The sequence below is a fragment of the Pagrus major genome, chromosome 1 (genome assembly GCF_040436345.1).
Source record: "Pagrus major chromosome 1, Pma_NU_1.0".
NCBI classification, from domain to species: domain Eukaryota; kingdom Metazoa; phylum Chordata; class Actinopteri; order Spariformes; family Sparidae; genus Pagrus; species Pagrus major.
In genome coordinates, this window is record NC_133215.1 from 25,285,836 (window position 1) to 25,311,043 (window position 25,208).

Below are 25,208 nucleotides of genomic sequence, written 5' to 3' on the forward strand. Positions count from 1 at the left end.
ACAGACGACGCTCCAAGGATATATGCTTTACTACTCGCATAATTATGCAAACACTTCCCATGAGCTACACTAAACCCTAATATGGGACATGCAACTCAAACCAGGCTGTACTGCAAATGGCAAAGGCCAAATGTCAGAGCAGAAGGCTGCTGCTCACAAAGCTCCAGGCATGACAGCCATTAAAGAGTGAAAGCCAACTCTTTATCCACAGTAATTTACGGCTGATGAAACTGTCGCCCAGTGCTGTCCCACGGGGTCCGTTAGGTCCCAATTGTAACTGGCGAAAGCTATAAAGTGGAGGCGGGGCATGTTCAATGATTGATCACTGCAGACATGTGGTGCCTCTGCCATGTGTGATGGGCGTTGTAATTCTTTGTTGTTGTGACAGCTTCTTTTGTTGTAAGGCTGTCCAACTTATTCAGTTTTTGCAGACTAGACAAAATCAAACTTAATAAAGAACACGTGCCACTTCATAGATGTGGTACTCAAGAAAATAATTTGCCTAGCTGTAAATTTACCGTTTCTAACTGTGAGGCTACTCACTATAGCCTCACAGTTAGAAAGTCCTGGGTATGATTCTTGGCTGGGGCAGAGACTCTGCATGGAGTTTTCCCAAACATCAAAAACATGTATACTAGCATGTACAGTACATCAGGTCAGTGCCCTAGACCAAGGCACTGACTTAGAGGTGGAGCACCCTCAGGATGACTTGATTGTAACCAACAATCAAGCCATACCCAACAAAATGACACAATAAACCTCTCCTCCAATAATACTTATAATGGACCTTTTTTGTTTTCTTATAAGTGCTAGTTGACATGACACGTTCAGCACAAACATTCAGAGGTCTGCTGCTCCGAGTTTCTATTATGTTGTTTCGTGCCTCAATCAAGCAGCTGCTAGCAGACAGCACCAGCAGGGAGGAGATATACGCTGCAACCTTGGTGTGGATGGAGAAAGTCTCTCTGGAAGAGTTGTTGCTGAACTACTTGTGCTCCAAAGTTGCGCCAAAGATGAATTAATCAATCTTTGCCCATTACGAGGTCAAATCAAGTTAACCAATAGATAGTAGAGCAACAACAATTAGCTTATTAATCTGTTGAAATATGAAAATTAGTTGGCAACTATTTTGACAATCGATTAATCTTTTGGAAATTTTTCGAGCAAATATGTCAAACAGTTTGCTGGTTCCAGCTTCTTAAGTGTAACAACTTGCTGTTTTCCTTTGGCTTTCAGGACAGTAAATGAAAGGTCTTTGGGTTGTGTAGTGTTGGTGGCACAAAAGACGCAATTTGAAAACATCACTTTCAGCTGTGGGAAATTGTGATGAATATTTTTCACAATTTTTACATTTATAGACTAAACAATCAATCATGAAAATATTCGGGAGATTAATCAATAACAAATATATTGATTAGTTGCATCCCTAATAGACAATATAGACACACAGCAATAGTATATTTTATTTAGATTCATTTTGGCATTTTTAGCAATATATTAGCTAAACAAAACTCCCGCAAAAACTTTACTTGATAGATGTTTGGCTTTTCTCACCAACCACTGGGTAACATTGTTGTTTGGTACTGGACACAGTGTGTACAGTGAGTTTATCAGAGCTTTTGTGACAGCTGCCTAAAGGTTTTGATGAGACCAGCTCACACTCAACCATACAGTAAATGTGCAGGCAATAAAACCAAAACAATGAGCTACAAGAGACTAAAAGTTAAGTCTCTGTGATCTTTACGATTTCAATCCATTTTAATATCAATAGCACTGATTGATGGTTTAACAGAGTGTTATTGTATGATATGTTTAAGCCTTAATTTTACTAGGCTAGCAAGTTTCTATCCAGCAAGTTTCTCTGACCCATCTGCTGTCTGCTGTTGTAAATCAGTCCCAACAGTGTCTAGTAAACCCAGTTTAGCCTACAGGAGTCGTCTGCCGGCTAATGTTACATGTTTTTCTGCTGCTGAGGAAATAAATTCCTAACAACCTCCCAACTTCATAATTGGATCACAAAGTCATCTGTCAAGCGGCCAAGAAACACTGACTATCATATTATATCAAAAAATGACTAGCCTGAAGAGACTTTAAAAGTGTTCAGAAATGTTGGAGGAAATCATTTTTCCCCTCAGGTCAAACCAACCGCTTTAAGAATACGACTGACGTATTTCTAAGTATTTATGTGTAACTTTCCAGTGTTTACCATACCTGTAACTACCTCCATGTAAAAGGTATTCAATACAGTTTTATAGTGTACCTTTTTAAATCGTCACAATGAATTTATGCAGAACCAGGAGTTTCAAACAGAGGGCTACACTTTACAATGAGGCTCATTTGACCTTTTGACCAAGGCAAAAGTTCATAACTTGCCTATCTCTTCAAACTAAAACTAATGCTGTCAAGATACCTGTCAAAAAGACATTTTCTAATCCCAATTACACAGAGCACACATGCATCTACCAAGAGAAATGTCGCATCAAATCTTCCAACAAAGCATAAAGCAATCAGTAAGAACTTCAGGTTATAAAAAAATATTTACTGCACAATCAAAGGCAGTCGGTTCAGATTGGTGTGTGCGGTCATAAGCTTACTTATGGGTGCTGTGGCCAAGGAGATGAATGTCTTTATGCCTCTGCTAATTCATGTTTTCATACTTAGTATTTGAATTGAGCACCCGTGTCAAACAGTTTGTCACTCACCCTTTATTTTCTCTTGCAGGCTCGCTTGATCATTACTCTACACAGAACCGAACACTGACTGCAATAAACAAAATAAAATCTCTCTTCAAATGAACGGAGCCGCTTTAGGAGGGCCAGCCTGGAGACTAGATTAGCTACAGTTGACATCTATTTCTGATGCATAGTATGCCATGAATCAAGTGACATTTGATTTGAGAATAAGCTTGATGTCTTGGGCAGACTTTGCCTTATTTGAGTATGTAAGATGATCATGGTCTTAGATCTCACTGTGTCTCTATCATGTCATCAGGTCTCTGATGAAAAATTCTCTCTAACATTACAGCGTCCTACAAAAAGCTGTTTACTGCCACATGCTTTCAAGCAAATAAAAGAAATGCTTTTAGCCAACACGTACATATGCTCAGTTGCAGGTGTGGTACACCAGGTTACAACTTAAGCAGTCTTCAGCATCGGTGCTGCAAGACATCCAAGTTTATGATGTTGAACAATGTTTAAGTTGTCATTACCTGTTTCAAAGAGGCTTGGATACTACAGTTTGTAGTGCTGTTGAATTACACTGCGTTATGTATTTTTTGGAGGTAGGATCTATTCCCAGATTGTTTTGAGGCTGCATTAGCAAAAGACAAGTGTACCTAATAGGCTGGCATTTGAGTATACAGGGTAGGTCCTTTTTATTACACGCTCACCACAGAACCAAACCATAACACTGCAGTAAAACCACACTTCACAGCTCAGCACACCTGGCTGACCCCATGACTTTAAACTGTGTTGCATGGGTGCTCAATACACGTAAGAGACACCACCACACGGGGATGTTAAATGTAAATCTTCATGATATCGGTGTTTAATGTTACATGTGCAGACAGTGTTGAGGCCTTTACCTGGTCCATCAGACGCTGACAGGGCAGGTGAATTCAGCTTCGGCCGCTTAGAGTTGGGAGGTCCGACGTCCAGCAGGTTTTCAGCCATAGCTGCTGTCTTGTCCGGCTGGTTGCTTAAGTTGATATATATGATTAGCTTATGGCAGGGAAGTTGCTCTATCAACCCGAACCTTCCCGGTTAGCACATTAGCAAGCTGGTAGCCTGCTAACGTAAGCTAACTGGCTAATAGCTAGCTAATTGCCTGCTACCAGCTAAGTTAACTGTTAGCGTTAGCTACTCCTTGCTGTGAGAGTCAGAGTCTTTCAAAAGAGATGCAATAGCGCCCCGCTTCGCCACCGCCATTCACCCCATGATAATCCAACACCCAACACCCACATTATCATCGTTAAATACCCCAAAATAAAATATTCCCCATGTAAAAATCTAACTTCAGAATGACAATCCAATAAAATCAGGTGAATTGCTGCATTCCCGGGGAAAGGTCGTAATTTCTAGATGTTCCAAGTGCCCATTTTTCGTGACGTCAAATTTCTTCATGCAACAATCGCGCGAAGCTCCACAAAAATGCACAATTGCATAAAAATGCTGTATTTTTGCAAATCACTTCGAAAGTCACGGTCAGCTCTCCGTAGGTCCACGGTAAACAATACTGCTCCCGGACGGCGACAGGGGCTGAATCGCCGCACTCTGAAGGGGAAATCAGATATACGGAGCTTTTTTGCCCGACGACCACCGATCCAATTCCCGTTTTTTCGCACAAAATGTCTCCGAGGCGATGTTAAGATGTCGTTTTCGGGGGAAGGACGTTGTCATAACGCGGTTAGGATGCTCGATTTCTACGTAAAAACCAGTGTTGGACCGAAATCCTAATTCCGAGCCACGACAAGATGGCGGCTGTTGATTCCTTCGATACAAAAAAGTTTTTTTTTTCTTTTCCAGATCGGCTGTGGAGGGGGAGGGGCCGCGCTATCACGCCCTACGTGAAAACAGCGCTGCTGTCCACCGCGGGGGGCGCTGCAGCACCGCTGGAGACGCACACGAGCGATTTACAAGCGTCACTTCAGTCATTTGTAAGTCAGTTTTAATCATACATAATTATCCAATTATGTATGAAATAAAATAGAAAGGTGTTTTTAAAATGAGTGCTAAATAGATTATTAAAACTAATTTTGCGCACTAATTATAGCTCTTTGTTTGCTATTTTCAGTGCTACTTAAACTTTTAACCCTAATTGTAATTTTTTAATAACATCCTCTAGATATTGAATTCACAACAGTTATGACACAAGTAGAATGCCATCATGGTGGTAGGGTTACCTGTCTTTTTTATTTTAAGGAAAGAAATTAAAAGGCAGGTATATATTGTCACCTGGACTTACATGATGTAACCTTGAGTCTGAGGTAAACATTTCACAGGATCTGGATTTAAAATAAAAATAATAATCATAAGATTTTTCGCAATCACAAAAGTAAGAGGTTTGCGACAACAAAATACACAAAAGATGCCAACCCTCAGGTGGTGGCTATATGGTTTGCTGATTTCCTTTTGATCACATTTAATAAACTCTTCTGTTTGACTTTTTCCCCACTTCATGTCCCGTCTTGAGATGTACCACTCTTTTTTTTTTTTTTTTTTTTTTTGCTTTTGTTTTGCTGCTAAGAGTGAGAACTACATATGTCCAAATCTAAATTATAAATAATATAGGTTCTGGTAGTGAATATTTAGTAAAATATACTGTAGATACACAATGAATGAACGACAGTGTTGGGAACATTTGGCCTTTTGTTTTTAAATCACTCAGCCATTTAAAAACAAAACAAAATGGCTATTCTGTCGGATTATTGGGTAAATCGGCATATATGGTTTGACATGAACTCATCTATATATGTCATAGTGCACTCAACTGTTTTCTGCTTGGAGATTTATTTCTCTCACACTGAAAAAAGGAGTAATAAAATCATAACACTCACACTTTCTCAAATAGACACTCATTGAATCAATTTCATAATACGTGTTCATTTTTCATTGTTTTCTGGCAAAAATCTGACACATGCACATGTATAAAAAAAAATCATATGTGACACAAAATAACTGCATATGTACAAACACTGAGTGCTTTGTGCAAATGTGTACAGATTACGATCATGTGTTGATAAATGATACATGGGTAATGTGCACAAAACATACATAATACATCTCATTCATGAACATAAAACGAATACACAAAGATTTTAAATCAAACAACTCTGTCTAATTTTTGTCCCAGTGTAATAAAAACACATACGGGTTGAACTGACTAGAAAATTAAAATGATGTGGAGCTGTCACCATTTAAATGAGTGATTAGGCTATGCTGTTTTGCTGTGATGATTTAAACCAGTGCTAATAAAACACTCGTGCCCTTTATGCCTCTCCCTTATTTTTCTTTTACAAAGCACAATCACATTTCTTCAACAATACAGGCCTCACTGCAATTGGCTGTTTTCTGGACTGGTCTTTCCCTCTGCCAGAATGAAAACAAATATTTTCATACAGACATCATCCATCAGAGAGGAACAAAATCCAAGTAGCCTTAAATGAGCAAAGCTTAGTGAATTGAAGAATCCTGCGTGTTGGCGACACATGCTTAATTTTCAACATGATCAGAGGAAGAACGATGTTGAAATGAAATAAAAGGATGGCAGCATGGTGCAGAATCAAAAATGAAGTGTGTCCAGCAAAGAAGAAAGCTGCTCATTCGTTCCCATGCAGACAGGTCACACACACTTCTCCCCCCATTGTATCACAGATCACAGAGCCAGCAGAGTTCACAAATGTATTCATGCCGTACAGATGTGCACTGCTGGAGAGGCTAACGTCTGTCAATGCTGTGCATATTAGGGCTACAGTGATATGGCCAGAAAATCCCAGAGGATTACCTAACAACGTGAGGGAGAAGGGTAATCTGGAAAATGTGGGGGGAAAATTGATACCCGATCCTCTCATCTGTTTTCATAACTTAGTGTGGTATAGTGTATTAGGTTTGGCAAACTTGAGCGTGTTGAGAGTCTGTGTACAACTAGAGGGATGTGCCTGTTGCCAACAAAACAGACCTCATGTAGCTTTTTTTGTGTCTCAATCCGGAGTGACAGCTCCTGGAGAAACCTCTTCAGACTTTTCAGGATGCTCGTGCTGCTGGAGTTATCATGATCATTTGATACAAACAATCACAGCTCACACACGCTGATTAAACATATTTCAAATTCAAAAGGCACTGGTTGTGTATGTTCGGAGTGCACAATGGCAGAGGTAAACAAAGATGCTTTTAATGCTACAGATGGAGACGGCTACATAAACACAGATGGTTCATCCTATCTCTGAAAGATGTGGCGGTGATATGAGTTTGCAGGATCATGATACAGATTTCAAACGTCAGGGCTGTTTTGTCTCCATTTGAATGTCGCTTTGTGCGTGTAATTCCTCTACAGCAACAGCAAAAAGCACGTAACCTGGTTCCTTTTGCATCCTATTACACTGATCTTTTGATGTTATTGACTTTGGAGTAAAAGTTAAATATTTTTCTCACAAACACACACGTGCACACACACGCACACACACACACACACACACCAAGTACAAGGGGGAAACAAGTGCTCTCAGGAGTAAAGACAGAGCATGAAGTGAGTTAAGAGCAAAGAGGACTATGGGAACACCACTGCACCATCCCAGGCGACGGGTTAATGACAGAATGAAAGCACTGGAAAAGAGCAAAAAAAATGGAATTTGTCAAAAACAATTGCATCAAAACCTGCACACCAGCATCATTTCCTCAAACATACAATCACAATCTATCCTCATTATGAAAACAGCATGATTAAAAAAAACCTTCTGAAAACCAAAATACTCAAAAAATACAGTCATTCTTTTAGGCACCACAAAACAATCAGCTAGTTTAGGTTGCACTGCACCTGTAGATCACTCAATTAAAGTGGCACAATTTAAGTATATTGATACAGTAGAGGGCCCCCTCTGTATAAAGGCTGTGACACAGTTTAAAGTCCCTCCCCTTCAACAGCAAATCACACAGCTAAAGGCAGACAATACTTAACTATTGAATACATCTATAGTGATGGACTGACCAATGTTTGTTTTTTCCTCTGGCAATGAAGGCAACGGATAGAACGTCACAACATTTGAGTCTGAGGTTTTACACAAAGTACTATAGAGACTGTACTTGATCTGATCTGTGCTTTGAAACTTTCACCAACAGCATTGTGGACCGCCCTATCATCTATCGAGAACTACACAGTGATTGTCCCTCACAGTCCCACTTCAAGTGATACTCCACTCAAAATCTTTATAGTCTTAAAGTCTCACCCCATGGTAAGCTTTAAAGGATGAGTCTGGTGTTTTTATTTGTATTGTAAACAAATCTGATGAAAAAAACCAAACCAACAATGAAAATGATGTTGTCAAGTGTAGTAAAATATCTTATACCTCTGTGCCTTAGATGTCCAAAAACTAATAAAAACACACAGATGAGCCACATCATCGCACTGGCTGATGTGTCCCTTTTATTACAATGAACATGGACTCTGTAGTTTTAATTTCTAGTCTTTGCTGTGAGAAATACTCACTGGCACACCAAGTTCAGCCATTGAAAATAATCCCCAACAAATGCATAATTCATTCCTGCTTGAGAAACGGGTGAAGTTGTGATCATGAACTGCAACTTCCCCTGTTTTGTGTATGACCTGGGACCTTTGTTGCACGTCCTTCCCCATCTCTTTCCCTCCTTGTTTCCTATCATTACCCTACTGTCTGCCATACTGGGAAAAAGGCATAAAAGAGGGATTAACAGACTGCTGCTTTTGATCTTTTAACAGAATTGAGTAACAATGAAAATACAGAATATCTTTTCGCTCTTTTATGCAGTACAGCAGGTGTCTGGCAAGCCTATGATACCCCTTTTCCACCTCATGAGCTCTGGTTCCTGAACTGATTCCATCCTAGATTCTTGAACCTTTTGCTATCCAGCACACCAGCCAGCGTTTTCACCCGTTTTGACGGGAACCATTGTAATAAGACTATAATAATGCGAACACAACTGTGGAATCTGACACCCCCACTTCATACTTCAGATCAAGGAAAACCTGCTATTTTGAGGATTCAGCTTGAAACCAACTTTTCGGGGTTCAGAACTAATTTATTTTTGGTCGAAATGCTCTGGTTCAAATTTAGGTGCCCAAACACAACCAGTTGCAAGTTGGTGGAAAGGGGACCCGAGTCAGCTCAAATGGAGTGGTTTGGACCAATGAAAAAACAGACAGGGTTATTTATACCAAGAAGACTGAGACTAAAGAAGAGTTGGTTGCAGAATTGGTTTGAGATGTTTCCATGGAATCAAAAATCAGTTCAATCAGTCCGTATTCACCATGCTCCATTCAGAAACAAACTACAACCTTTTAACACCCATCTTTCAGGTCTATAGGCATTGCTTAATACTCAGAAGACGCATCTTGGGTGGAGTATCACTTTGTTAGGTATATTTAAAGTGCCTTCCTGCTTCTGTGACGCTCTCACTTTTCTTCCAAATCTACATTCCCTTATCTGATTTGATTTTGTGCTTTTGATTGTACTTGTTGTGACAGACTAGAGCTCTGTTTAAACCTCCTTAAAAGCTATTTGACGGTAATAACTACCAAATACAAGTGGTCGAGAAAACACTGTGCAAGACCTGTGCTTAAAATGTGCATTTAGCTGCTACACAACTAAAATCTATGCAGCCTGCTTGGTAGCATGTCCCCTTTTACCGAGACTCAAGCACAAATGAATACTGTATTAAGCCCTCATGTCAAAGCAGAATACATAAATTAACACTGCTTCATGTGATTCCCTCATTCTTCTCATAGTTCCCTGCTCAGCCCGTCATGCTGCACTGGCACTTATATAGAATCTAATATTATTTTCCCTTAAGGTCAAGATTTTGATCAAGTTAAAACAAATGATATGGCACAACAATAATGATTGTTTGAAGAAATACTTGCATTGAAAGTAAAAGTATGGAGTAAGAAACCACAGCATGTTCCTTAGTCTACGATTGTTAAAACGTTGTTCAGTGTTCATATTTGTTCGTTCACTGTTCTAGTCCTGAAGGCACTTAATAACAAAAACGAATAAGGAAAAAAAACACCAACAACACTTCCTTCCATCTGAATACATTTCAGCCTTCTCCCCTATACACTGCTGTGCTCAACACAGGTCTAACCCTTCCCATTAAAGACTTTAGCAGCCACTTTTCTGGCCACTGTAGCCACTGTTTGGGTTTGAGTGACAAACTATCTCTTCTTCATCAATGCCGAAGACTCTTCACCCATGTCTAAAGGGGGGGGGCCGTCCTGCCCACACCTGCAGTCAGTCCTGAAAGGGCAGCAGCTGAGGGCAGCAGGGGGACAGACGACAGGGATCAGAGACGAGCATAAAACTCCTCGTTGAGTTTTGTTAGCTCGTTGTCCGCCTCCTCTTCGTTCTCCTCTTCTTGGAGTGCAAGAGGAGCAGGCTGCTTCTGGGAGGGCACTTGTGCAGCGCTCAGCTCTGGACCTAGTTCAGAGTGGGGAGGGAGGTGAAGGTCTGTGGCAGGGGGCTGTCCGGGGAGGTGTGGAGCGTCCCTATATCCCTCCTCCCTTGCCTCTGAGGACTTAGCTTGGACAGGCTCAGGCCCTGCTCTTGAAGGCCGTACAGCGCTTTGTGGTTGAGGAGGGATTATGGAAAGAGAGGAGGAGGAAGGAGGAGGAGTGGGAGAAAAGGAAGAAGAGGGAGGAAGAGCTGCTGCCTGGGCAACAGATCCTGAAGTCTTATTGGCTGCTGATGCCACGGACGAGGGTCCAACGCTGGCACCCAGCTCCGTTCGGTCTTGATATATATTTTCCCCACTTCTGGGGTACAGAAAGGTCCTCATTTGACCTTTGCCCTTAACATTCACTGTACCTCTATAGTCAAACTCTAAGCCCATGGCACTGAGCACAGCGTGGCTCTCCTCGCTCACCTGCACCCGACACTCCACACCGGTGGAGTCCATGCGGCTGGCAATGTTAACCGTGTCTCCCCAGATGTCATAGAGCAGCTTAGTGGTGCCGATCACCCCTGCCGTCAGTGGCCCGTGGTTAAATCCGATACGGAGCTTGAAACCAAAACCCAGCATGTTCTTGTTGAAGTCGTCTAGGACGCCCATCATCTCCAGGGCAAAGTTGAAAAGTGCCCTCAGGTGAGCGTGTGGAGACTCATCATCATTCTCAGACAGCTGCCGGACATTCAGTCCTGACGCTGCCATGTAGGTGGCACCGATCGTCTTGATTTTTTCCACGCTTTTGAATTCGGGTTTACGAAGGAGCTCGTCAAAGTCTCCGATTAGCTCGTTGAGGACGCGGTAGCACTCTTTCCCACCCTCGTAGCTCTCTTCATAGAACTCGCTGAAGTTTACGATACTGGCAAAGATCACGCCCACACTGTCGTGGTTCTTGGAGTAGCTCTGGGTCACCTGAGGAAAAATTGAGATAAAGATGGCTGCATTACAATGAGCTCATATTAAGATACAGCTCAGCTTCCAAAAAAAAGTTAGGATATTGTGTAAATTAAAAATTAAACAGAATACAATCATTTGCAAATGCCTTTCAACCTATATTCAATTGAATACAGAACAAAGACGATATTTGATGTTCAAACTAATAAACTTTATTAATTTGTGTAAATATATGCTATATTGAATTTGATGCCAACAACAAGTTTCAAACAAGTTGGGATAGGGGCCACAAAAGACTGGGAAAGTTCTATGATGCTCAAAGGAGGCTCAGTCATTCACAAGCAAGGATGAGGCGAGGTTCACCACCTTGTGAAAAAACTGTGTGGGCAAATAGTCCAACAGGCAAATTGTCAATTGTCAAGTGTTCAGCTTTTCAAAAGAAAAGCTGAAGGAACACAGTAGTATCCCTGTCCCAGCTCTTTTGGGATATACTGCAGGCATCAAATTCAGAATGACAATAAATGTATTGTCTTGAACACCGAACACAGCATTGTTCAGAATATCTATATAATTAGGATATTTTCGTTTCAACAACAATGAAAACCTTGAGCTGGTCAGCGACATGGATGGGGATGATGTTGCCCAGTAACCACTCAGCCTGGTCTCGCATCTGCTGGATCTTGTAGCGGTGCTTGTCGGCCTCTACGTTGCCATGGTAATGGAGACGGTAGCTGACCTCGAATTCACGGTTGAGGAACCAGACGAGGAGAAGAAGCAAGAAGAAGGCCAAGACCGCCTCTGGGACCAGATGGTCAAGAGGTCGTGGAGGAGGGTCTGGGCCAGGAGTGACTGATGCTGAACTACCATCACCAGACGTGGAGACGTTCAGTCTGAGTGAGAAAACGGGGAGAACAGAAGAAAAGTTATGGTGGGGGTGAACATAGGGATATCAAACAGAGGCGCCGCAGAGCAGGAAAATAATTAACAGAATTAAGAGGAAAGAGGAGAAGGAGGCTGGAGAATCCACCACATAACCACTGAGACACACTAATAAAGCAGCTACTGGTATTTTGCCTCGCATTTTCTGCCTCAATCTGTTGCAAGGTGGTGGTGTATGCTACATGTAGATGACCAGGGCAGCCTTAATTAAGTCCGATAACAGAGTAAGTCCCTCAAAATCCATTAAATCCGTCCCAGAGCAGATACACTTTTTTCTCTTCTGGCCTCAATAAATCACACCTAATGCTCACATCTGGTTCACTACCTGGCTGCTTAAGAACGGCATGTTTGTCCTGCTTCTCTGGAGTTGATGTCAAAAAGCCATGCGGGAGATGTGGTAAATCGCTAACAGAAGTCAAAGTAGATGACGGCTAAAATCATAATTTTAGACCCGAAAAAAAAAAATCTTTGAATGCAGACTACTAATTCAAAATGAAAAAGTCTGAGCATTGAAACTGTGGACAAAATACAGATGAATCACTGAGAAATCACTCTAGAAATCTAGAAGTCAATTTATTTTTTATCTAAAAGTGTACTAATTGCTTTAGCATTTTACAAGTAGCAGGGGTGTACATATACACATACTCAATGTAAGAAAGGTTTGAGGGTTTATATGTCCTTTAAAAACCCCACCACACAAACCTCATATTCCATGCTGGGTGAGAAACTAATAAAAACTGATAAATACCAACAGGTCCGCTGACTGAAGCTCATAAAATGATTGTTTGGAGATAAGTATGATTGAGCTGATCCTGTATCCTGCGTGCCTTGAGAAGCGACTGCCAATCAAAATGCTAAATGATAAAGCATGAGAGTCTTTTCAAGCCCTCTCTTCTCCTCAGTGGTGTAGTTCGTTAACTTGTAATACAAAATTCAAGGCGGCTGCATGAGTCATTTTCACCACTGGTGACATTTAGCAGCCATTACTGCTGGTGCACACGGGGAGACACAGAGAAAGAGAGACTGGGGAGGAAGGATGGGGGAATAAAGAGCAGGAAAGCATGAGAATGAGTAAAAGCCAGAGAGAGCTGTAGTTGTGAGAAATACAAAAGAGAGCTGTTGCTCCTGTTGACCCTTCAAATGTCACTCATCCATCAAACCCCTCTGTTTCCACGGAGACACTCACCCATGTACTGGAAAGCTGTTATTACCGGAGCTGAAAGACGACAGGAGTGGTGTAAGTCAGGAGAAAGGAAGGGTCACACACATGCACACTCTCTCACACACACACACACACACACACATTGTATACACTATATATTACAGATCAGATTAAATCCTGTTTACTGAATGTAAAACAGGTAGATAGAGGTTTGTAGTACCAGACCAACTGAGTAAATTACAAATGTTTGAGAGTGTATAAATATATTGGTAAATTAATATTTGGAGCCAAATCTTATGGCTATTGAAGACAGAGGTGGATGAAGATAGTATACTGTAAAATATATTGTATGTGTAAAAGCTATACGCTAAACATAGAAATTCCAGCTTGCACGTTGTTCTGGCCTACATTAAAGGTGCACTATGCAATTTTTTTAGGAATAGTTTTGGTTATATAGTCCCATATTCTTGAACTGTAGGACTTGCAACCCACCATAACTCAAAATACAAGCTTGTTTTGCTCTTATGTTGGTTAACAAAACATATGGCTTTAAGGTTGCAGTGTGTAAGAATTATCCACCTGTTGAATTCAAACTCTAAACAAAGCATATCACCAGAGAAACCACCAACTGCTGTTAGCTAGTTAGCTCAGTTAACCGTGCAGCTAGAGCTCGTATTGGCTGACTCTGCCAGGAGTGGGAGCTCGAGCACGAATGAAGTGTTGGTGTTGTTTACTATTGGAACAAAGCGATTAGGGGCTAGTTACTTAGCGTGCTAACTTCAGAAGATATCTTGGCAACACAATTCAAACCCATCTTTGACATAACGTCAAAACAGTTATTTCTTAACATTCTGTTGATAATATTAGTTCATTTGTTAATGCTGAGAACATTCTTACATATTGCACCTTTAAAGCACATCGCAAACTCATGTTAGCTCTTAAATCTGCTATGTGTCTTGCATCAAGAGCTCTGTCTGTTCATAGGCCTGCGAAAAAGTTGCATAATGCACTTTTAATTTTTGAGCACCTACGATCAAACCGCCGTCCTTCTGATTGATGGACGGCTGCTCTACCTGTTGGGCCGTGACAGCCACATACAGCTCTTCAGCTTGAAGCTCGTATTTATTTCTTTAGCTTTCACTTGTGCACTTTGCTCCACAAGTTTTCCTGTTTACATTAATGTATAAAACTTCTCCCATTACAATGTCCTGGAAGCGTCCGGCTGGCAGCACACAGCCCTTATAATTCCATATTTGTGACATTTTATATGAAACATTAAATGTGTTGAAATTACATCGTCATGTGGACCACATTTCACCTACCAGTACAATATGACTTTGGAGAAATATCTTCAAACTAATAAATTATTAATCAATATCGTCTCTCTTTCAACTAACAAATAAAGAAATTATGGAAATTGTTACGTAAATTTGTGTTTTGTGACATGATGTTGTAACAGCAGTTGAAAATAGGGCGAAAAGACATCTTAGACGCTCAGACCGAATATCATCCAGTTCTCAACTAGATATCAACGTTGAAATCCTGGCTGGTGCACACTGGGCCCTCCTTCATGTCTATTTGTTGACTTACATGCGTGTTCTGTATTTCTTCATTAGGTATTCCTGTATGCGTGCAAATGACAAGTGCTCACCTGTACCTGTGCAAGGGGCTGTAGAGCAACAGCAGCAGTGCAACCCCTGTAGCAGTGGCCAGGACTGAGCGCATCCAGAAACTCAGCTGACAGAAGTTACAATACTGGATGATGGCCAGGATGGTGGCACAGCACAAGAACATGGTCACCTGGAGAAAAGGGAGCCAGTCAGTAAAGTGACTTAACAGGCAACTAGAAGGACTAGACTGTATGAACAAAACAGAAGAAACACAATGCAGTTCAGCTTGTGAGGCTCAACTTGGTTGAGTGCATGTTGAGTAGGAGAGGTAATTATATGGTAAGATCAATAAAAACAGTGTTTTCCACAGTTCTGCATGTAAGTCAGTGCTTTTAACTTGAATCAAAGAAAAAAACAAAACTTGCTTTGTGTTTTCATTATCCAACTGTGATAAGTCAAAACATCACATTGTGTAAGTAATGTAATACTGGTACATTTGGCATTAAAGAGCCGTCGACACCAAGATCGATCACTATAATGATAACGATGTAAGACTCCACACTGATGAACGATAATGTTCTGTAAACACCGGTGCCAAGCTCGCGCTGTGTGCTCTGGCTGTTTTGACAGCTGAGGAAAATGGATATTGATGACCTGTTACTGCTGTTCAGTTATGCAGAGAAACAAACAAAAAATAAAAAAAAAAACGCTGAAGGATATGGTTGTATGAATTTCTTTCTTTGTCGTTTTCGTCTTCTGGAGATGAGTTTTATTCATACTGAGTTACCATTAAGTATCCTGGCGATCTTCACAGAGGACATCAGTGAGGACAAAATTAACTTCAGGGACCCCATCAGTATTTGGCAACATATCTCAAGTTATGTGTCATTTGCATCCTAATATTACGTTATATAAACATATAGTACATAAGTTGTGAGCGTGATCCCTTGTAAATTTAAATTTTCATTGGCGGAATAAAAACGGTGATATCTCTGGTTCTGCTGTATCGATTTTGATCATTTGTTTGTAAAGTGTCCATAATGAGTCCAACAGTGTTATGGGAGTGCAATGCAGACCAGTGACATCACTGGAGGCAATTTGTGGGACTACATCTTCTGAAGCCACAAAAGGCTTTTTTAATGCTTTTTTCTCATATGCAGTAGTACTCCCCAAGAACTGTACGGCCTGTAAGACCCCAAGACACTTTAATATGCAAAATTTGTGGAGTTACCCTTTAAATTCCCCTGCATTTATGTATTTTGTAAATATGTATGTTAATATTTCAACTTCATTTAAAGAGGTTTCTATCCTTTTAATTTGCATTCTTATGTATTTATGCAACTTTTCTTTCATTTTTATGTATCACCACATTATGTAAAGCACTTTGAACTGCCTTTGTGTATGAAATGTAATATATAAATAAAATTGTGCTGCCTTGGGTTCATATTTGTATGTTTTTTTTTTACTTACAGTTTACTTTTCTCAGTTGAAGCTGTAGTTTTACTTGTGTTGTCCCAAGATTTTCTTCGGTGAGATTAAAAAGAAGTTTAAAATGTGTATTATTCTTGTTTTTTTTAACTTAACTATTGAATGAACACTGCACAGCATAAGGACATGAAAGGAGGATGTTATTTTCCAACCATGTCAAAACTACTACATGTAAAACTCAAACAGCAGATGACAAGAAGACTTAATTTTCTCCATTCTTTGACTTGAGACAACGCAGAGACATCAAACCGAATTCAGCTGCACTCCCTTAAAGCAGTGAAAGTTTATAACCATCTTAAAAACAATATTGAGCTCTATTTGCAGCTTAGTCAGGGCACATGATAGATGAATGTCTGACAGTTGTAGTGTGCAGAGGACTGTATCCTATCATTCTGACTGAAATAGCTACATGTTGGATCCTTGGAATCACTCAGCACACAGTTCTCTGGACAGCAGAATAAAAAAAATAATTGTTTCTGTCAAAGCTCCTTCAGGATCTTTGTGATCATGTCTTGACCTGAATGTTTCTTTAACCACACATTTGTAATGTAATACTTTTATTACAATGTAATACTTTTATGTTTATGTTTAGAGTTGAGTTTCTGATTTTTGCAAAAGTGTCATTTTTATTTCACTGCACAGTACGTTTTAAACCACTTTATGTCCATTTTTACAGTTACAAGTAAGATAAATATCTCCAATTAGTTCTTTCTAGTCCAGTGGAATATTAATTCTGGCCATCATATAATTTAACTCTCAAATGCAATCTCAACCCACTGCAAACAAATTATCTTGATAAATCAAATTCAAGATTTTTAAGATACCAATTTTCTACAATGTAAGTGATGTAGAACATGCTGATTTGGGTTCCCAGGTTGTTAATAATTACATGGACAGGATAACATACTTCCTTCTCATCCCTACACATGTCCTACCTCTCTCCCAGTCATGCCCCCACCCCCCTCTAGCAATGTTATTGGGTTTTATATCTTCAAAGGCATTAAAGTCCAGAAAACTGCATGTCTAATTAACAACCCACTTTGATCTGCAAGCCCCGAAGAGATGGAAAGAGCTGAGGGGAGATACAGAGCAGGGTGGGAGGGAAGTGGATGGAGAAATGGGGTGTTGAAAATCCTTGAAAAACAAGATATCAAAACACCACACATCTTGCAAGCAGCCGTTGGCTCAAACCTGGCAGAAGAGAGTCAAACTTATACAGAGGCTGGATATGGCCTTGACACAAAACGGCACAAAGACGGTGCAAAGTATGGCTGCTCTCAATCTTCTCACATGCAGGACTCGGAGAAGAAGAAACGTCAACATTACTGGTGCCAAGGTCCACAGGCGAAGCGTCCTGAAGCCTCCGAGCTGTTTGCCTTCTACAGTTCCTATCAGGGCTAATGCCAGCTAACGGCTCTGCCGGTCTCCGAGGATCTCTGGCTTCAGACCACCGTGGGCAAGGTTTCAAACCGCCCGACTCCACTCTGCTTACTTTGGCTTCGAGATATCAGAGAGGGCAAACCATTATAGCTTGTAAATCACACGTAGTACCACTACCACAATTAGCAGTGGCCCTTGTAACAAGGCAGAACAGTGGCACTGAGAGAAGGACCAGTAGTTCATTCAGATAGTGATGGCAGCCTTAACAGTAGCAGCAATATTGTTTAATATTTATTCATTTTCTTAATAAACGAATCTGTTATTCATCTAACTGTTTAATTACATAGGGCGCCCTCCAAGCTGCAAACAGCGTAATATGAAAGCCCTCTATCCAGAGCAGGGTGGTTGACCTACTGGACACACAGAATCTCTGAGTGCCCACATACAGCACAGTCTCTTCCCTTTGATTCATTCTCCCACACAGTCTTCTCCAAGTTTATATGCCACCAACCATCAAGAGACAAGTTTACCTGGAGGGGCAATTGGACGCTGGCAGTGAGGTGGGACAAGACGGAGATGGCAGGGAGGGAGACTAACACAGCCCCGACCACGTGACGGGGGACCCATCGAGAGACCACCAGGAGCAGGGAGTTGGTACAGCTCATCACCTCCTCCAGATAGAAGGCCATGCTGGAGGAGAGGAGAGGAGAGGAGAGGAGAGTTAGGAGGAGACAACAACAGGAGACGAGTTTCAAGCAGAGCTCTGAAGGAGACCAGCATCAGAATGAACAAAAACATGTGCAGTAAAACACAGAGTGAAATAAACAACACATCATCTCTCACTCCACCCCCAGTCCTCTTCCTGCTCAGTCAGGGAAAGAATTGCAGCAGACTCTCATCAGTCCTTAATTAAGACACATTATTAAAACACAACTATGCTGTCCAAGTCCCAGCTTGGAGAAGATGATTTATTGCCCAATTTTCACATGGCAATAAGTGAAATTTAATTCATTTTCAAGTACTCTCCACTGAGATGCATGCACATCGCACCACAGAATTAATACAACACATCTTTAGCAATTTGAATACTGGAAACTTAGACTAAAAAGGGTTTTTCTTTGGTTTGGAACTCTACCTGGTACCAAAACGTAATTTTGCCAATTTCTGAGCCAATACTGGTCTTTCACATAAAACTGGACATAAGCCAGTCATATCTGGCCAGGGGAGTTAATCCATTGTGGTGTGGGAGCCAACCACCACATTAAATAAACTATTTTGGTTTCAGTGGAGAGTTGTAGTGCTGCACGATGGTCTATCGGTGGTTTTCAATCCTGTGCGATTGAGGCCCAAGAGATACAGGCTTTTATACCAACCACACTACAGCAGTTAATTTGGAAACAGTGGAAACACTTGGGCTCCGATGGCACAGCATTGACAGCCTAAAGGACATTTCAGAGGTTTTTTCAATGCTGCCAGGAAAAAATTAAATCTTGAGGAAACAGTTAAGAGTTCTTGACATTTTGTTTCACAAAAATGGTCAAACAGTTTGATACAATAAATCTTATATTAGTGTGTTTAAGTCAGCCTTAAAAACCCATCTTGGTTGAACCCTGCTGTTTGATACAAAACATGTGTCAGCGCTGCCACAAAAATACACAGTCCATCTGCATGTCATCTGCTAAAGCCTCCTCACCGTATGGACAGCACCAGTGAGGCCAGCTCAAACAGGCCAGCCAGAGGAGCCAGGGCCAGGGCAGCAGGGGCCGGAGGGCCCACGGTGGCTGGGCTCACCAGAGGAGGAAGGAAGCAGGCGAGAGTGAGGGCCAGGAAGACGAAACAGCTGAGGAGAACATCCAGGAAGGAGCTGAAGGTGGAGCTCGCAAATGTCTGCACCTGAACCAGGTTCTTCACCTGGAGGAGAACATGAAAGGGAAACTGAGGAGAGGCGTGGCTCAATTTGCCCACAGATCATGCCTGCACCTTACAATGCACATACTACACAGGTGCCTCATCTAAATTAAAACCAAGGCCAAAAGTGTTTCGTATTTAGTACTGTTTATGGGCACAGTGCAGTTTTTGTTGTTTGTTTGTTTTGTTTATTTTAACTGATTGACATTGAAAATTATTATATAATTTATAAATAATACGAATTCAGCATATGCATTTCACAATGTAAATTTTTGTATAATTGAGTTATTGTGTTGCTGTCTTTAAAAATGTATAACATATATGTAAATCTAAAAACTAGAATGGCACTACCTCCGCCAGGGCCCAACAGTCCTCTTTAATTCAATAAAACCTAATCCAATATCAATTAAAACATATTTAAATCGGCTAGATCTGGATTTTATTTGGATCCACATGAAAGTGTACTCATAAATACCAGATACATAAATAGAAAAATAAATTTAATCAAGATCAATGCATTATTCCCTGAGAAATTAACAAAAATGTTGAAAAACACCCTATCTCACAATGCTAAAAAGGTGATAAAAAATTCCTGGATGTGTCCTTTTATTCGGATCCGGACCACAAGTAATGGGGTCTATACTGGGCTATGACTCATCTTCCATCTAAGTTTTGTGCAAATCCTTTCAATAGTTTTAGTGTGATCCTGCTGACAAACCAACCAACCAACCAGAACACTAACAAGGGCGAAAACAACCTCCTTGGTAAATATGGCCTTAAACACAGATAAAAAGATAAACAGTGGAAGCTACCTTTACCTAAATTTATATATAAATGAAAGGTGAAAAACATATAAAAATGTAAACTGAAATTTTGAAACTATGGCAGAGTTAAACTCATTATCAGGAGAATGTTCGATGTTTGTAGTGGTTTTTTTTCACTCTGTAGTAACCCTAGTGTAACAGCAGGGGGCTGCAAGGCTGTGGGGTCCATGATGACCAGCTGGAACTGGTCCTGGGTGTGTGAGAGTGTGTGTTGCACTAATGTGGCATAAAATTTGGGAAACGGGGGGATACAAGGAAGACGTTGCAACAACCCCTGCCCCCTCATACACATGTTCACACAGACAGAAAGCACAGACTACTAGATATACAACAACACTGATGTTTGTCTGAGGCCCATGTGTCTCTCAACCCAGTTTCCTCGGGATATTTTTTACGTGTGATATCTGTTTCTGTTTGTGCTTCTCTACCCATCCATGTATTTAACAAATATCCTCGCAAGAATGGGAGAGTGAGGAAAAAGTCTCAAATGTCAGAACATTTCACCAGAACTATTTTAAGGTTAGTGATGAGTAAGGTGTGTGTGTGTGTGTGTGTGTGTGTGTGTGTGTGTCCGTGCGTGCGTGTGAGTGTGTGTGTGTGTGTGTGTGTGTGTGTGTGTGTGTGTGTACCTCCTCCTTGTAGCTGCTGCGATAGGCCTTTTCCAGCGGTCTCTCTAGGAAATTAAGGCTGATCTTGTTGATAGGGGGCTTGAAAAAGTAGTCCTTCATCAGACTGTGAACAACAGAGAGACAAGACAAAACATAAGACAACATATATTTGGAAATCAAATCTTACTGAAAAAAATCTTTTGCTAGTCTCTGAATTGCCTAAGATCCCAAAATGATTTGAAAAGACATAATTTACAGCCTTGACAAGCAGTTGCACAAATACTTTTAGCTTAGCAGCTTTAAAAAGTGTGTCAATAATGTCTTTTCAGAATCCATTTTGGGTCTCTGCACTTCTGGGGACTTGTATGGAGCCATTTTATGTTTTTGTTTCAGTTGTTTTTTTACATCTAAAACAAGTCATATCTAATCTACTTCAGTTGTTTAGGGGAATGCTGCAATGCTGTTTTGCTTTGAAGCTCCAGAAATGTTTTGTGGACTTCGAAACTTCACCCAACTTCCCATCTGCAAGAGACTGAGTAGATAATGACTTATCCTTTAAAGGAAACCGAGCCAACTCATCCACTGATTTGGAGCAGGGCAAACAAGTTAAACTTTAAGTTTGAAAACACTCTTAGATCTCTGAATTCTTTGCCCTCTGCATGTTGAGATAGTCGTGGACTTTCTGAATGAAATGTGTTTCCTGTTGTAATATAAAATTTGAGAGTGAATGTATCTGTCTAATGCTATTCATTACCCCTGTGATAGTCATGGCATCTTGTATAGATAGATACACACCCTGCCCTGAAAGGGTTTTATGTATGTACAAAGGTTTAAATTAGTCATATAACTGGTGCTTACTGGTTTAGAAAGTTATAAAAACACATTTTAGCACCCTAATCATACATAATCAGTCACCCTTCAGTGGTATTATCAGTTAATAAATTTTACCTTTGACCTCTTTGCTTACCTGTCCTCCCTGATAACATCCACAAAGTGGGCGTCACTCTTTTCTCTGAAGTTTTTGGCACGCAGCTGGATCAGGGCGGAGTGGTCCATTCCAGTGCCCGATGCCCCCGCGCCTCCGGCCATGCCTAGACTGGTTCCAGTTCCTGTACTAGTACTGGTCTTCTTTTCTTTCTCCTGGAGCATGTCGCACAGGGAACTCTGGCTGGCTCGCACCGGGTCCTCCAGCGGAGGACTCAGGAGACCGTTGGCTGCCCTGGGGCTGTGACCTGGGATGAACTGGATGGGGAGGAAAAGTGAAGAAACAAAGAAGCACAGAGGGACAGGATTCAGAAGGTGGAGGAGAGAAGAAGCAGAGGATCAAAGACAACGGTCACAAAGAGAGAGGGACACAGCAGGGCATGGTGGTTGAGTGGCCCAAGTGACATATGCTTGACAAATGCCCTGGTGCTGACACTGTTGATGCATGTGCTAGTGTTCTACCTTGGCACTGCTGGTCTTGTGCTCCTCCTGGCAGCCGTTCAGAACAGCTACATCATCACCCTGCTCTGGTCCTGAGGACAAGACCACACTGCGGGACACACAGGGAGGCTGGAGAGAGAAAATGCCAGTGAGAGAAGAGGTTTACAATTTAAAACCTACCGCACACAATCAGTTTGATACAAAACATCATTCATTTGAGTTGTAGAGCATTGATTTACAGCCACAAAGAAAGCTTGAAATGATGCAACAGTCATCATTTTTTAAAAAATTGAACAGCAGAGGGATAAGGCCCGCCCTCAACTTTTAGTGTCTTCTGACTTACCCCGATCCTGTCTGGTGGCTGGTGGGGCAGCAGGGGCTCAGCAGCCTGCGCTCCGCCAGGGATTAGATCTGGTGTGCGGGGCTGAGGGCAGGAGGACAGGCTGATCCCGACAAAATCTCCGCCTGACAATCCTACCTGAGAACAGCCACACTGCACATTGTGCTCCAACTTCCTTCCTGAGATCAGGTAGGTTTGCAGCCCTGAGGAGAAGCACAAACAGAAAACCCAGGCTTTATAAAGGACTTTATTTGTTTTCTTGGTTTGACGTAAAAGTAACAGTAAAAAAGAAAAAGATAAGTAATGCAATATACAAAAGAGACATCATTTCCAAAAGAGGGGTCCCACTTCTGAATTTTGTTTTCATCCACAGATGATAAAAATAGTGCTAATTCATAGTCACGTGTAACACAGGAAGCCAGATCACAACAAAGTCATGAACAATATGTTTATGCCAACAGTCGCCGGGCAATGAATCCTCTAATGTGAGGACATCTGCGTTCTCTAATCTAGTGCAGAAACAATAAGTCAATTAATTTTGATAACTGATTGTCAATTATCCAGTACAAATACCAAACATTTGCTGGCTATAGTTTCAAAGACGCTAAAACCAGCTTGTGTCTTTTTGCTTTATATCATTTTGAAATAAACAGGTTTTTGTCCATCTGATGAAATCTGACTTTGAATCTCACAACAAAATGTTGTTACCTTCTGAGTGACAGGCTTTTATGATTTCTTACATTTTGTGAGATAAGTTTTCACTTCTGAAAATAGTGTCTAGTTGCAGAAATACCTCCATCAGCCAATCACCTGCCACTCTGAGTTAAGGCACACACACTGACAAACAGGTGGTAATGCAATACTGGGAGTTTCACCAACTATGTTTGCACATCAGCCCAGAGCTCTGGCCATGTTCACACTGGGTGTAGTGCCAACAAGGATATATACAAACAGTGGATTAGAGGGATGGCCCAGAGCCAGCCCACTATCAGTCTGTCCAAACACACAGTAACCTGACAAGCTGGCCTCTTTGTTCAAAGAGCTAAAGGTGCTAACCTCGCTAGCATGTCGATTTGTCTGGAGGAGCTACTGTAGGCCATACAGGGACATACTGGTCCAGGAGTCTTTTGGGCTCACTGCCTCGAACAGATTGCTGATGTTACATTTCATTGGGTATGTGCACTATTTACTCAAAGAAGGAATCCCTGCTCCATGTGCAAGAGTTGTCGCTACAGCACAGACTGAAGCCAATTTTCAATATTACTTCTGTGTTTTTGTAGCAACGCTACTGCAGCCCATTTCTGCATCAGTAGGTCTTTAAGTATGTGAGATAAAGACGTCCTGGACAAATATACTGTATTATTTTGTATACCAGGCTCAGCTATGTAAAAATAAAGATTTATTTTTTCATATATTTACAGCAGATCATTTCTACCTTTAAAATAAAGGTAATTCGGCTGTCAGTAATCAATATTTTTCAGTGCTTCAGAGTGTCTAAGTATCCCCACCCACCACTTGAGAGCTACCTTTGTGAAGGTCCGCATGTAAACCTATTCTGGTGCTAACCCAAATTAAAAGTATGAACCTGAAAATGAGCATACAAAATTTAAGAACACAAAAAAGCAAAACTCTCTGTGATTATCGTTCTAAAAAAGTTGACGCTGACACACAGGAAGAATTTAACCTAAACTCTGTTCCCTTTGATGCATGATGTGAAAAGGTCATTTCTAAGTGAACAGAGCAACACTTAGAAACTCTAGGATCTGTCATGGTTCATACACATTTACGGGATTGCTCTCTGTTGGAGGCACAAAAGAATTCCACAGTTGTACAGAAAAAGCATTGAATTTTCCCAAAATGAGAAAAGATCCATCCAGTGAAACTCCTCATGACCCGGCTGTGTGTCAGGTTAACCGACATGCTGTTTTTTAATCAAACTGAAAAAGGAAATATGTGTGATGATGTGTCAGTCTGTGTAAGTGTGACTGATGAGCATCCAACCCATATGTGAAAGCATGTGCGTCAGTCTGATGCTGAGTGGGTGTGCTCGTAAATTGTTTTGTGTACTACAGTATACTTGCAACATTTTTAGTGAATCTAACACACACGCAGCCCTTTGACTCCCCCTCATGTCTGCCTGTCTCTCCTCTCACTTTCCCATTTTTTAATATCTCTCAATCTCTGCTCATCCTCCTCCTCTCTGTACGAGTTACTCCTTTTCTCCTACTCTCTTCATTTATATTACACCTTTTAGCGAGTCAGTGAAATCTTATAGAAATCTAATGTAGTAATATTGAAACTAACAGGACATTTTGTAGAGCAGCTGCTGTAATGGTGCCACTGCTACCAGCCCTGGGTTTCACTTTCAGGAACAAGACAAAAACTGATCTCATTATTGGCAGAACTAATGTCAATTTGTATGATTTGGTGTATTGTTGTTTCA

General features: G+C 41.1%; 2 protein-coding genes across 4 annotated transcripts in view; both read right to left on the reverse strand.

Annotated features, from left to right (window-relative positions):
- Positions 1 to 4,472, reverse strand: part of crebbpa (CREB binding protein a) — a 45,807-nt gene extending 41,335 nt beyond the window's left edge. For all 3 annotated transcript variants that reach the window (XM_073471402.1, XM_073471393.1, XM_073471385.1), the window contains exon 1: positions 3,584 to 4,472. In XM_073471402.1, coding sequence (XP_073327503.1) covers positions 3,584 to 3,671 — 88 coding nt within the window. In that variant the 5' untranslated portion in view covers positions 3,672 to 4,472. The remainder of the gene's footprint in view (positions 1 to 3,583) is intronic.
- Positions 4,473 to 5,565: 1,093 nt separating this feature from the next.
- Positions 5,566 to 25,208, reverse strand: part of adcy9 (adenylate cyclase 9) — a 41,934-nt gene continuing 22,291 nt past the window's right edge. Inside the window, exons 3-12 of the mRNA XM_073471411.1 lie at positions 22,769 to 22,968; positions 22,447 to 22,554; positions 21,968 to 22,242; positions 21,022 to 21,124; positions 19,354 to 19,571; positions 18,191 to 18,350; positions 14,834 to 14,982; positions 13,207 to 13,236; positions 11,686 to 11,971; positions 5,566 to 11,099 (exon numbers count right to left, since the gene is read on the reverse strand). Of these exons, the coding sequence (XP_073327512.1) occupies positions 10,029 to 11,099; positions 11,686 to 11,971; positions 13,207 to 13,236; positions 14,834 to 14,982; positions 18,191 to 18,350; positions 19,354 to 19,571; positions 21,022 to 21,124; positions 21,968 to 22,242; positions 22,447 to 22,554; positions 22,769 to 22,968 (2,600 nt within the window). The 3' untranslated portion in view covers positions 5,566 to 10,028. The remainder of the gene's footprint in view (positions 11,100 to 11,685; positions 11,972 to 13,206; positions 13,237 to 14,833; positions 14,983 to 18,190; positions 18,351 to 19,353; positions 19,572 to 21,021; positions 21,125 to 21,967; positions 22,243 to 22,446; positions 22,555 to 22,768; positions 22,969 to 25,208) is intronic.